This window comes from Chamaea fasciata, unplaced genomic scaffold, assembly GCF_029207755.1.
Source record: "Chamaea fasciata isolate MVZ Bird 193981 ecotype frontalis unplaced genomic scaffold, bChaFas1.0.hap1 SCAF_9, whole genome shotgun sequence".
Classification (NCBI taxonomy): Eukaryota; Metazoa; Chordata; class Aves; order Passeriformes; family Sylviidae; genus Chamaea; species Chamaea fasciata.
This window is the reverse complement of record NW_027094094.1, coordinates 2,371,987-2,386,373: the sequence shown is the minus strand read 5'-3', so window position 1 is coordinate 2,386,373 and position 14,387 is coordinate 2,371,987. Positions and strand designations below refer to the sequence as shown.

Below are 14,387 nucleotides of genomic sequence, written 5' to 3'. Positions count from 1 at the left end.
GGTGTCACTTTGGAGGAAATTCAGACATGATCCTCACCTGGGATACATTTCTTTGCCATTTAAATCTGTCTTGGAGCTTGAGTTAAAGTTCATCTTTTCAAATCTGGTATAACTCCTCATTTTGATAAACTTGCAGAGAACAAATATGATCAAGATATTTTCTTTTTTTTTTCTTTTTCTTTTTTTTTTTAACACAATAAGTGACAATCTCCCATCTGTATCAGATGAGAAAATATTTTTCAGGGCAAACAAGAGACAATTCCAGTTTTGTTCCACAGTCACACACTGGACATTTTTCTGTGGTCTCAGGTTAATTTTATGATAACTAAAAAAATACCAAGTTGATTGGAAATGGTCTTTTCCCCGCAGAAGAAGAAAGTGAATCATTGTCTTTTCATATTCAATTCTGTCTTTAAAATAAAGGGAATAATTTACATTTCTGTAGATTTCAATCTTGGAGGTAGTAGAACCAAAGCTACAGAATTCAAAAATACAATATCCTCTGAAGGCCATAAAACTATCACTGAAAAAAAAAAAAAACCCTCCTTTGGTTTGAGAAAAAAACAAAGGCATTTTTTTATTTATTTTCTTGTGAGCTTTTAGAAAAGATTAGATTTTATGAGCTTTAAGTTTTATAGAGGAAAATAATTTGGTCCCAGCAGACTGACTTGGTGTCAGCTCTGTGTCTTTGCCTCTGAGAGTGATACTTCAAATGAATTCCAAACACACTTTCCCTCAGCAAAGGCTCACTTTGGTGGCACTTGTGTATTAAAATAATATTACAATTTGAAAATAGGTATGGCAGCTGATCACAATGTATTTTAATTATTCAGGGCTTTTAAACACATGATTTTCCATCAGTTTTGTACTTCCAAAACAACAGGAACCAGGAAAATAGAGAAAAGGGATCAAAATGTATTTTTACATCTGAAAATTACAGTCGCTAAAATACCTTTCAGTGCTTTTGAATTCCCTTGGATGTTTCATACGCATTTAGGGGATCCTAAAATTTAAAATTCCTCTCAAATTACTTCAGTTTTCAGCCAGGTGGGGGTCAGCTCCCAAATATTGGGAGAGGGATGTGTGTGGAAGCCTTGGAAGGGGCTGAATTCATGCTGTGCTGATGGAAAGCAAAAAACGGGATTTCATTTTTCAGTAGTGTGGGGCTTGAAGTTCTGTAATCACATGGAATTTTCTCCCTGCTGCATAAATCAATCTGGGGATATGAAATAGGAGCCTGACAATTGTATTACCAGCTGACCAGTTAAATTTAATTTTTTTCATCCCCTTCCCTCCTTCTCCATTGTGCTGTGGAATTCAGGATATTATCTTTCTGTAATTCCTGGGAACTTCAAGTGTACATTTTGTTTCTGTCTCTTATTAATTCAGGTAAATTCCATTAGCAGAGCAATGTCCATTTTTGTCCTTCTTGGTGCTTTTCCAACTTAGGCAGGAAAAAAAAAATGTTCCCATGCAACTGCACCATTTCAAGCTGATCTTTCATTTTAACATGAAGATAATGAAATGATTGATTGAAATTAAGGCAGAGAAATGAATGATGGATGACATTAGTCACTCTGAATTTAGCTAAAGTATTTACAGCTCAGCAAAACAGAAAAATACCACGGCAAATCAAAACCTTGTGCTCCTTCTCCAGAGATGAAAGAAGTGCTGCATACCAAACTCAGGTTTTATGCTCATATTTTATGAACCCCTTGCTCTGAAAGATTGTTTTCAAAGATTAGTTTAATAATTCAAATCAATGTCGGTTTTTTTCATTCTTTTCAGCCGAGCGGATCAAGATTAAAAAAAAAAAAAAAAAATCCCCAACAAAAAACCAGGGAAAACAAATCGGGGAATAATTTGAAGTTGCAGTGGAACTTGATAAAATTTTAAAATCAGCCAGGAACAGAGTTATGAAACTAGAAAATGCCCTTTTCTCCAAGGCCAGATTAATTGGGAATATCTCGAATGCGGCAAAATTCTGCCCGTGACAACAATTCATGGAGGTGTAAAATTCCGTGTCAGCCATCACCACATTTCCCTGTGTCTGGCAAGGAGACACAGGAGGAATTTGGGAGTTGGTAGAAGAAGGTGAAAAAGAAATGTTAACCCAGCTGGAAGGTGCTTCCTGCACTTGATAAATGTTTAAAGGTGAAGTGGTCTTGGATAGGGAGGCCAAATATCCTGACTCAGCAGCCGCACGTTGTTCTGTGGCAAAGCCGTGGAACATTCATGAATTTCAACTTCTGTAAAAGATTAACAAACCTCCTTCTCCTCCTCCTTCTCCTCCACCTCCTCCATCTCCATCTTTCCCCTTCTCTTTCTCCCTCCCCACACATTTTTTTCCTACAAATGGTGTCATTGACTTCCTGTTCTTGATTTTCCAACCTGGAGCTGGCTGATCCCTAGGCCAGGTTCCTCGGTGCATTTTCTGCCCAGAAAATGGTCTCAGAGGGATCTATCAGCTCAGACCCCTCATGTGCTTCACCATGAGAATTCCAGTTTTTTAAAAAAGGATCCGTTTCAAATGTCAACAGTTGTTTAAAAGAAATGAGCCAAGTGGCCTCTTACCCCTCCATAGCAGGAGGGTCACACTGGGGCCTGGTAATGATGAAAATTTAGAGGTTAATTTACTTATTCAAAGCAGGGAAACTTTCTGGTTTCATGTTTAATTTTTGCCAAGTGCAAATCCATATGGTTATAAACAAAAGCCACTACATTAAAAAAAAAAAAAAAGTCATTATTCTTCTCTTTGTAATCTTCCAGGAGAAGCAGCTCTGTCCATTTAAATATTGCCAAATCTCAGGGAATCATCTTGATAAGATTTCTCGAGTTTGTTCATCTGTAATTCATCTGTGTATTTATTATTCTCCTTACTAATAAAGCTGCTCCTTCTGATTGCTGTTCAGTCTTATTAGAAAAATCTGTTTTTAATCAGTATTATGATTTAATTATGAATTATTAAGAAGAAGCCTCTTAGCTTGATTGCTGCAGAGAAAATCTGAGTTAGAATCAGAGCACTGTGTGGGCTGAAACGGACCTGGAAGAGGAAATATTTTTCCTGAGCTGGAGGTAGAAAACTCTAATGGTTTGTCTGAGTAGCTGTGGGAATGAAAATGTCTCTCTTAAAACATTTCCAAAGGTCAGCTACACCTCCACACTAGGAACTAATTATATAATCCTGTGCTGGCATGGATATTTTGTGACAGAAGCCTTGAAGATAAATGATTATTTTCAGTTACAAAAGAGAATTAATTTTTTTTCCTCTTCTGTTTTCTTCCCAGAGAAAATAAAATAAGTTTTCTAAGGAGAACTATATAGCATCTAAAACTGTATGTTTTATTAATAAATAGTGCTCTGCAATATATATCTGTCCAAGGATGGAGCTCATTTGCAGCTTTAGAAAGAGCATTTATTAAAGAAAACATAAACTATTTTCTTCTTCAGGATTTTGTCCTCATGGAACTGGGGAAGGATTTGATATTAATAACCTGGTGTGAGACTCATCATTCATCAGTTTGGTGTTTTAAAGTACAGAATCTATGAGGGCTTGAGAATGGAATATCACAGGAGGGATAAATCCAGTACGGGATTTCTGGGCAGAATTAGGGCTGAATTAAATTTAAAGGATTTTGCTTAACAGAGAAAAAAGGGAAGTCCTGGAGAACAGGGGTTTAGAGCCTGTCGTGCATCATATGCAAGGAACGATGATGGTCACTGTGATCATCATCATAATTATTGTCATTGTTAATATTTCATTATTGTTGCTACTTATTATTGTTGATATTATGACTGTAATAATTATAATTAGTGTTATAATTGCTATTGCTCTGATTACTAATATTATTATGACTGCATGAATTTCCCTGCTGTGGGAGCGTTGCCCCATGCCTTCTCTGGGGAAGGGCTGGGCAGGCTGGAGCAGCCAAACTCTCCTTTCCAGATCCCATTCCTGGCCGAAGGCATCCGGATCCATGGGGAGAAGGTGACAGAGGCCCTGAGGCCATTCCACGAGAGGATGGAGGCGTGCTTCAGGCAGCTCAAGGACAAGGTGGAGAAGCAGTACGGGGTCCGCGCCATCGTAAGTTCCCTCTCAGTTTCTCCTTTCCATAATTTCTGGAACTCCCTTAAATTACGGCAACTCTCCATTCCCGTGTGATGATCTCATTGATTTAAAAAAGCAATGTGGATGGTTGTTCCCAGTGATCATCAAACGAAGGAATACTGAGCAGATGAGAGATGCTGAGGAAGCCTCGGGGCCTTCATTGCCGAGCACGGGAGCAATTGCTGAACTGCCCGAGCCTGTTCCTTGAAAGTCAAGATAATCCTTCAGTTCTGAAGGATTTGGGTTACAAAAATGAATTCAAAAATGGGCACCTAGCAGGATTCTTCCAGAGCTGAATGTCACCTTTCCTGAGGTGGAATTCCTTTAGGGAAGGGAGAGCTGTGCTGCTCCGTGGTTGTTCCTCCACTGAATGCAGGCAGGCAAGAAAACCACAGCTCCTACTTCATGAGTTTAGAAGGACTGAAATTTGTGCTTTTCTCGTTCCAGCCACGTATTTTCAGTGGCTGTTTCATCCTTAAGGGAAAGCCAAGAATTTCATGGTGTTTCCAGTGGAGGTTTGTTCTGCTTTTGAGTGTTGAGTGCGAAGGTCAGAACAAACAAAGCAAACAAAGCTTTTTAATTCAGGGTAGAACTGAGCATTCAGTCAAAAATACATGGATTGGGTGCAATTATGAGATCATATTTTGCCTGGAGAAAAGGAGGCTCAGGGGGGACTTTGTGGCTCTGCACAAGTCCCTGACAGGAGGGGACAGTCGGGGGGGTCGGGCTCTGCTCCCAGGGAACGGGAACAGGAGGGGAGGGAACGGCCTCAGGCTGGGCCAGGGGAGGCTCAGGGTGGACATCAACAGGAATTTCCCCATGGAAAAAGTTGTTGGACACTGGAAGGGGCAGCCCAGGGAGGTCTGGAGTCCCCATCCCTGTGGGTGTCAAAGGAATGAGTGGATGTGGCACTTGTGCCCTGGGCTGGGCACAAGGTGAGGACTGGGCACAGCTTGGATTCAGTCTCAGAAGACTTTTCCACTCTAAATAATTCTGGGATTCTGCCTGTAGCAATGACATCTTTTTGTAATGGGGACACTGAGATCTTACAGGGAACACTGCAGCCTTCATGGTATCCTTTAACTGATGTTCTGTTTGTGGTCCTTCAGATCCCATCTTAGGAATTTATATATTCAAGAAAAAGTTCAAACAGTAATTTATTCCCAGGGAGAACCGAAGTAATTAGCATTAATGATACCTGCATGTCAGTCACTTCAGTAATACCCATTAACATCATCAAGGAGATGACTGGGAAGTGGTGTTATCTCTGTCATTTCACTCTACCCACCAGTAAGAATTTTCAGGATTGATGGAGTTTTATCGCTTCTGTCTTCCCTGTACAAGGCCAATTTACCAGCAGTTGACAGGGTGGAAAATATACCTGTAATTAAACAGCATGAGATTCTTATTTGTTGACTGCAAGAGTTCAATTATTTTATGCATATATCAGTTATTAATGACTAACAAAGCTTGGAGAAATATTCAGAACTCTGAAATCGTCTGAAACAAAACCAAAACTTCCATGTATTTTCTTCTTAACCTGGTGTCACGCTGTAAATTGGCTCTCCTGATACTTTGCACATAAAGTTTCTCTTGGTAGGTTTTTACTTTGAGTTTTTTGGGTTTTTATGAAGTCCATTTCATTGAAATATATTGACAGGGTAGTCACGACGACAGCAGAGATGGATTAAGAAATCATATGTAAAAGGATTGTTTTTTAAAGGCAAGGTGTAAAAAAGCATGGAAATACCATTGAAACAAATGAATTCTTGGAAAATTCCTAAAATCACACATCTCCCTGTCAGAGGACCTAAATATTTCTTTCCAGTCCTTTAGGTGGATTTCCTTTAGAACCTAGTTCCGTGTTGCTGACACGAGGTATTGATTATTATTAATTTATTCATGATCCCAAACTCTACCTGGAAGAAAACCCACGGAGCCTTCCCAGGTTCCCTTTGGCACGTGGCTGTCGGGGTTTTTCTGGGATTGAAGCAGTAAGGTGTGGCATTTCTCGTCTGCAGCTCTCCAGCCTGGACGACCGGCGGGGCAGCCGGCCGCGCTCCATGGTGCGCTCCTTCACCATGCCCTCCTCGTCCCGGCCCCTGTCCGTGGCCTCCGTGTCCTCCCTCTCCTCGGACAGCACCCCCTCCCGGCCGGGGTCTGATGGGTGAGTGAGGAATCCTCAGCCAAGGATTGTCCCTAAAGCATCCCGGGGTTTGGGGAGGGGAGGTCAACATTCCCAGATCTCGGAGGTGGAAACAGCTGAGGGTGTTTGGTTGGAGAAGGGGAGATCCAGGGTGAGCTTAGAGCGTCTTCCAGTGTCTAAAGGGGCTCCAGGAGAGCTGGAGAGGGACTGGGGACAAGGCATGGAGGGATAGGACACAGGGAATGGCTTCCCACTGCCACAGGGCAGGGATGAATGGGAGATTGGGCAGGAATTGTTCCCCAGGAGGGTGGGGATGGAATTCCCAGAGCAGCTGTGGCTGCCCCTGGATCCCTGGCAGTGCCCAAGGCCAGGTTGGATGGGGCTTGGAGCACCCTGGGATATTGGAAGGTCTCCCTGCCCGTGGAACTGGATGAATTTTAAGGTCTCTTCCATCCCAAACCATTCCCTGATTTTTTTAAGTGACAGCCTAATATTGGCTAAAAATCCCCAACCTACGGAGACGTTTCTCTCAAGGTCTCTTGTTCTCTAACCTAGATAAATACAATGCTCTTTTTTGCCCTCTAAGCATTCAAACAACACCAAAAAAAGCCCAGGGAGGAGATAAATTCCCCCTTTTTAGGGTAGCACAGGTGTGTGAGTGCAGGAGGGAGGGCTCTGCAGGCTGTGTGTGCAGCCAGCCCTGTCCCAGGAGCTCAGGGCAGGATTACCTGACTGCTCAATCACTGCTGCTCACTTCGGCTGCCAGAGGAAAAGCTGCTTATGGCAAGATTGTACTTCAAGACTTATCAAGATATTTCACATGAGAACTGGGAATTCTGTTGATAAGCCCTGTCTCACAGTCACATCCCTCAAAGAACAAAATAATCTGTTTGCTGTCTGGGCTTTCCATGCAGCCTCAGAAGTCCCTTCTCTCTCTTCCTCCCCTCAGGCACCCCTGTAATCCAGGAATGCAATATTTGACCAAGGCAGCAGTTTTTTTAAGCCTTCTGAAGGGCTGCTGATTTACAGGGATGTGTTGGAAACTCCTGTGCACCTTCAGAGGGGAGTTATTACCGGGTTTGAGACAAAAGGCATCAAATAAAATTAAATTCAGCACCAACAGGATGCTTGCCTTAATTACAAAGAGTCTATGTAGTAATATGGAGGAGCTGCAAACAGAGCACAGCTCAGCTCTCATTCCACTGCCTCTGGAATGTTTTCCAACATTAGTGTAAATGTGGGACAGCAGAAATCCTGAGTTTTGACTAATTCTAAACGAAGTTGTCGCTGGAACTTGGGCAGAGCAACCAACCCAAGTAAGTGAGGAACTTTGTTTCATCTCAGAAGAAAAATACAGATCCCTTCCCTGCCTCTTTTTGGTTTTCCCTTCAGAATCTTTAAATATATTTTATTTTCTCATTGGGCGTTATTTCCTTCAGCTCTCAGCTGTGTTGTGGTAGGTGTCACGTTTCAATTTTTGAGGATCTGAGTGTCCTCAGTGTATTTTTACAAAGATCCCACAAAAATCACGGTGCAGCTCAGCTCCTGCTCTGAGCCCTGGGCAATACAGGAAAATAGAATGAACAACTCTTGTCACTGAAAACAGCCCTCATTTATTTGATCAGCGGAGGGGGAGAAGAAAAATCATCAGATGTAAATAATATCATAAAAGACCTCAACAGTTCAAGTGGCTGTCAAATTATGTGGGTGGTTTGGCACTGCTCACCTGGCAGAAGTTTCCTCCTGTTCCTGCTGTAGTTGGTGGGGTTTATGGTCAGTTCTCCTCTTGTCTTTCCATTTCTCTTCAATATTAAATTTGAGAATAGAGATGAAGCTGAAAAACAATTAAACGTGAAGCTAAAGGAGTGTCCTAACCAAATAACCCAGTTTCTATTCAATGCCATTTCCAGCTCCTGCTCTGGAGCTTTTAAACAGCAAAGACTCCAAGCAGACTTTGACACAGGACGTGTTTTACAGCTCCCAACTCTATGGATAAATAAAACTGACTTCAGAAAAGGGCCTTGGGCTTATTCCCTGCCTAAAATGGGGCTTAGAAATACAAATGTGAGCACTTGCACTCAGTGGTTGGAAGTGGGAGAATCCCGGGGTCTGGTGGGATTTGTCAGCTCTTGGCAGTCCCAAAGTGCTTCCAGTTGGAGCACAGTGTGCTGACCCATTTTAGCACAGATCCATTAATAATCCAAATAATTAATAGTCCTAATACCGTGCTTGGAAGGGAAGCAATTAATCATTGTCTGAAGGATGGAAATTCCTCTCGTAAATTTGCAGCGGGCCTCGGAGGTGCTGGCACTGCCCAACCCAAAATACACAACTCAGGTCCCTAAAAGGTCCTGGTGCTGGGAGAGCTGGGCTCTGCTCTGGGCTCTGTCACTGGAGTTCTTTGTGACCCTGGGCAAATTGTTGCCTTCCCTTTTCCCTGGCTGTAAAATGGGATGAATAAACTCGTGGGTTTGTTCCCAACCCGTGGGATTCAGGCTTTGGAAAACAGCTCAAGGATTGCTGTTGCAGGTGGTGATTTGAGCATCTTCCCATCAAATGAGCTGATGCAGAGTGAAAACAACAAAAAAATAACAATAATTTGAGGTCTTGCTGCTGGATATTGCTGCTAATGGTGGGGATTAGGATAATGTCGCTGCAAATTGTCTGAAATACGAATACTGTGGAATTGCACAGCAAAGGTTTTGGCCTGTACCTGCATGCACCCCATGGCGTGGGAAATGTTTTTCCAGTGTTAAAAAATGTCCTTCTTCGGGCATTTTTGGGTTAGTTTTGGTTTTGTAATATGATGGCTTGAGACAGTCTGAAAATCTGCCAGTGTGATTTTCTCTAGGTGTGATCTTAGTGGGTTTTTTCCATTTATAATATAAAATAAATCATAAAATACTTTGTCTAGCTAAGAGTGCTCCATCCCTCCCATTCCTTCCATGAAGAAGTGATGTCTCATCCCTGGGATAGTGGAAGGTGTCCCTGCCTATGGCAGGGTGTGGCACTGGAGTTTCCAGGTGCCACACCACGGGAGCGTTGCAGTGCTGAATGAAAACCCCATTTTTTATATGAAATTCAGGAGTTTGTGCAGCCACAAACCAAAAAAATTCACTGCAGAGCAGGGAAATCTGCAGCTCCGCTTCTCCAGCAGCTCTGCAGTAATTTTTATTACAAGACAATTATGATTGTTGTGACCTTCTGCCCCCTTCTTCTCCCTCTAATGAGTTTTCCTGGATTAGCAAAGCCTCATTAACTCAAGCGAGACTTTGGGAAATATGTAAATAAAAATTAGTTTTGAAAACAGCATTTTATTGATCTGAGCAACAACATTTTTTCTTTAGGTTCGTGCTGGAGCCCCTCCTGCCAAAAAAGATGCATTCTAGGTCGCAAGATAAATTGGACAAGGATGACCTAGATAAAGATAAAAAGGAAAAGAAGAAGGAGAAGAGGAACAGCAAGCATCAAGAGATATTCGATAAAGAATTTAAATCTACTGATATTTCTCTGCAGCAGGCTGAAGCCGTGATCCTTTCAGAAACGGTAACTTTATTAGCAAGGAAAGCTTTATCTAATTCTGAGCCGTGTTCCCTCTCTTTGGAAATCCAAATGTTGATTTTCACCGTTTAGTCCCTTTGTAGACCGGGAGTAACTCTGAGGGGATATACCGCAGCGTTAATATACATGCTAATGAGTCAAAAATACAGATTAGATTTACAGCGGGGGAAAAAGATCCTCTGAAAGTCTTCACCCAAAGCTCTGTGTGACTATTTGATAAAGGAACAGATGGCCTAGCACAGCTGAAATAAATGCTGCCATCCCAGCAGCCTTTGGAATTGCTGGTTCCCAGTAGATGGGGATGAATTTGCCCCTGTTTCAGCTGCAGGACGATGTTTGGTGGGATACTCCAAGGTCATTCCGTCGGCGGCTGCGTGTCCTTGAAGGGCTGTTCGGAGCAGAAAATCCTGAGCGGTTCCTGTGTGTAAGGATATTAAAACCAGGGAATATCTCCCTTAAACCCCCTCTCTTCTTGGCTTAGATTTAATTCACTGGAACTGTCCTCAAGGCTTAGGTAACCCGAGAAGTTGGAGCTGGGAAATTGAAAGCAGGGATGTCTAAAGCTGGAGCAGGGAGAGCGTGAACTGACTGTGACCTCCAAATCTCTGCCTGGACACCTGTTTGGAGGCCAAGAGTTTAAAATTGCCTCCCAGAAATAAATGGAATGTTCTTTTCAAGATCTGCACAAATACTTGCAGAGCAAGTTTTGCGCTCAGCAGAGTCTTGCTGGTGCTGTGTCACTGACATTGGGTTTTGAAACGATTTCTCTCTCATCTGTGAAAACTGGAGCCTTTAATTCCTTCTGTTTGGTATTTATAGGAAGATATTATTTAAATGTTCAGCCACACTTCCTCTGTTTTCTGGATTTTGCACTCCTTTTCCACCCAGAGATGAGTTAATTTCTCACACGTGTCTTGGGACATCCTGAAAAATCAGAGTTCTTGCGTTTGATGCGTCCAGTCAGAAACTCCAATAAAATCCCATATGGAGGTCTCAGGCTTTTCACCTTTGAAACCAGTGAGTTTTTCCATTGACTTCAGTAAATTTTGCATGAGCCTTGGTTTGATTAAATGGAGATTCCTCCTGCCAGAGCCAGCCAGGTGAGCATCATTTTGCACAGATTTCCATCTCTCCTGATTTTGCTGCCGTGAGCTTTGCACCTTGCATTTGTGCTTTGACTGATTGAGGACTGGGATCACCTTGACAGGACTTCCACTGGCATCTCCCAGATCCCAAACGGAGCAGCAAAGCTTGTGGGATGTCACAGAAGATGCAAATTTTATTTCAGGGGGGCTGGGTCACTTGGAGCAGTTGGGAGGAATCCAGAGATGTCGGGGAGCCTGCTGGTGTCACTGCAAGGTCACTGTCAGCTCTCAGAGGTCTTGGACGTTGGAAAAGCTTGTTTATGACTGGAAAAATGCAAATTCTAGCTGGAAAGGAGAACAAGATAAACCCCTCAGGGCATGTTCCCATTTGGCATCTGAGGAGCAACAATCAGCAAAGCCCAACATGGTTTGACTCGAGTTTTTCCAATCTTCCCAGTCAGGAGCTTTCAGTGCCTGACTGGTGTGAGCAACATTCCCCTGGTTCCGGGGAGGGAGGGAGATTAAATGTCAGAACTGGTTACTTACAGTTACTTTGAGCTTCTTCAAGTCCACAGATCAATAATATGAAAAGGAGTTTGCTGTTGAGAGAAAAACTCTCCCTTTTCAGCCTCTGCAGAAGCCTTGATGAGCTCCAAGACGACCCAGTCAATTTGGAACGTTTGGTGTCAGTGGGGTTCATTTTTAGGTGAAGCAGAAGAAACTCTTTTGAGATCAGTTTACACGAGTGCTTGCCCAATTCCCACTGCTGTCTTCTGGAATTTTGAACAGATAATATCAAGGATGAGTTTAAAGATAAAAATTTGTCTTAAATTTTTTTGCGTGCTGGAGGCATCCCCTGTTAAGGATATGAAGGGAAATTTGGTGGGAATTCAGCTTTTCCAGTGTTCTGCATTCGTGTGCAAGTTCCCCTTTTAAGCTGAAATTACTCCCAAAGCACTTTTGCCACTGTGCTGTATGAAGAAAAAGACATTTTGTTTTTTCCTGCATTAAGAACTTGGAAGAAGAAAGTTTGCTGGATTAAAAATGGAGAGGGAAGAAATTAAGGATTGGGTGTTTAAAAAAAAAACCACAACAATTTGGGAGCACAGATTTGACTAGAAATGGAAATTAAACTTTAAAAAGTTTCTAAAGCGACATTTTAGTAATTAATACTTTTAGTTACTAAATTTTTTATTACAGATACTGGATTCATTCTGCTGAGAATTTTACAGCTCATTGTGCTGTCATTCATTCAATTAAAACATTGCAGTTATTTGGTGAATTTTTTAACAGATTCTTAGTTCTGACTTCTGAAATACTTGGGGATTTTTTACAGCAGAAGGCAAAGTTCCAGAGAATATCAGGCGGGAGAAATGCCTGTGGTCATCCTCATCTCTGCAGAGCTCCTGCTGCTCTTCCCAACAATGATGTTGTTGAAAGAAATGAGTGTTTCCAGCCTTTTATGGGATCTTCTTTTTTTCCAATCAAGTGAATCACCATGGAAGAACATGGGGAAACTTCTAAAACTGCAGAATTATTTCATGGAGCTTTTAGATTTGCATGGAAAAGGAGCATTCAGAGGCTGTTTAATTGCATAGTTTAAATACTCTTCCTCCAATTTCGCTGCACTCACCATGAATTTATTGACTGATCAAAGCCCAGGCCCTTGATTACATAAAACAACAAAGATAAATGAAGCACTTGAGTATGTGAAGATGATCAGGAATATCTTCATCGTTTCCTAGAGATTTATTATCTCCTTTTAAGTATCACATCAACTTCTTCAACACAAATTGTCCTTGTTAGTGCTTTGATCCCAGGAGCTGAGGCCAGGTAGTTAGCAGAGCACCCGAAGGCTGCTGGTGGAAATCAGAAGAACAAGGCTGTGCTTTATTGATTTGGTGGTGCCTAACATCACTCACCATTGATCTGCCCTTCGTTAGACCGGGAGAAATTAGCAATGGCTTCATTATGGATTGGTGGCCTCCCAAGAGCTCACGTTCCTCAGCGGATCCGTGATTTATGTGGAGCTTTCAGAGGAGGCCCAGGATTGTCAATCACAGGAGGAGTTCACATTTATTTCAGTAAATACAGAGTGCGGTAGCTTGGGGACCTGCCTCCAGTTGGCTTTTCTCTTATTCCCGTGTGTTTCCCTCACCAATTAACGTGTTTTCCTTAGTTGCTTTTTTGTAATTATCTTACATCTTTTTAAAATTATATTATCTTACATCTTTTATAATTATATTATATATAATTATAATTATTTACTTATAATTGTTATATAATTAGCACCTGAAAAAAGTGATTACTTTGCTTATCCATTCTACTAAAAATACAATTTAAAGGATGTGGAAAGCAGAAACCTTTGGAAAACCTAAAAATCAAATCTCTAGGATTTGATTTTTAGTATATTAAAAAAAAATTAAAATTCTTACAAGTCACCCTGAGGTCTTGATGAACTTTCCAAAAACAGGGCCATACTTTTTGGTCAATCACTTGTTGTGGAAGGCTCTCCCAGGCATGACCTTTGCTGCAAAGCCTTTTAGGTTTTGTTTTCTGACAAGAAAAAATCAGATTTCTCCTTCCCAGCATACTTGATAAAAACCCAAACATTGGGAAATGACAAAATCCTTAAAAAAAAGCCTGGATTGCTGCTGGCACTTTCTGTTTTGTCCCAGTGCAGCACCTTGGAGTAGTTCCCTTCTTAACTTCAGGCTGCTGCTTCATTTTCTGGGATCTGTTAGAAATGAAAACTTAATTTTTTTCACTGTGATTCCTGTTACTATGGGGGTGGTGAATGGGGAAATCAGTAGAACTCGGAATTAAACTCAGTAAAAAGAATTGCCTTAGCTAAAGCATGAGTTGCCCATCAGATTACAAATAGCTTTTGAGGGTTCCTGATGGAAAATTTGAATGGAATATGAAGCAGCCAGAAGAAAAAAAAAAGAAAGAAAAAAAAAAAAAAAGAAAGAAAGATATTTCAGTGAATTAAATATAAGCACAGCCAGGAGCCACCAAGAAAGTGCTTCTGGACAGATGATGTCTTCATCAGAAGACAGCTGAACCTACAAATGGTTAAAGAGAGAAATTTTAACAGGAAAGTAGATCTTTGTGAGAAAAAAATTAAGATTTGGAGTGCTGTATAATGTGGTGTGAGGCTTCCTCAGGTGTTACTAAGCAAGTGTTTGAGGAATGAGCTCAGCAAGCCAGGCCAGGCTGTGAGGAGCTGTGATTCCCTGGGAGAAGGGAAGAACCTGGAGCTGGGAATCAGCACTATTGGCTGTTAGCACTGCCCTCGTCCTGTTGAGCATCAAACCGTGGCGGTTCCAGCTCCGACACTCATTTCTCTGCATTCCTTGCCCATCTCTGAGGGGTTTTTATTGTCTTTTCTGTTAGAGCTGGGTTTAAATGCTCGAGAGATGCAGTTCATGTTCGGACTCAGATGTTTATTAATTCTTATCTATGTTACAGTCTTACAAGCTGTGAG

At 41.7% G+C, this 14,387-nt stretch overlaps 1 protein-coding gene across 3 annotated transcripts in view; it reads left to right on the top strand.

The window, feature by feature from the left end:
• Window positions 1–14,387, top strand: part of DOCK1 (dedicator of cytokinesis 1) — a 267,474-nt gene that overhangs the window by 235,272 nt on the left and 17,815 nt on the right. For all 3 annotated transcript variants that reach the window (XM_066190723.1, XM_066190724.1, XM_066190722.1), the window contains exons 47-49: window positions 3,947–4,084; window positions 6,130–6,275; window positions 9,602–9,800. In XM_066190723.1, the coding sequence (XP_066046820.1) occupies window positions 3,947–4,084; window positions 6,130–6,275; window positions 9,602–9,800 (483 nt within the window). The remainder of the gene's footprint in view (window positions 1–3,946; window positions 4,085–6,129; window positions 6,276–9,601; window positions 9,801–14,387) is intronic.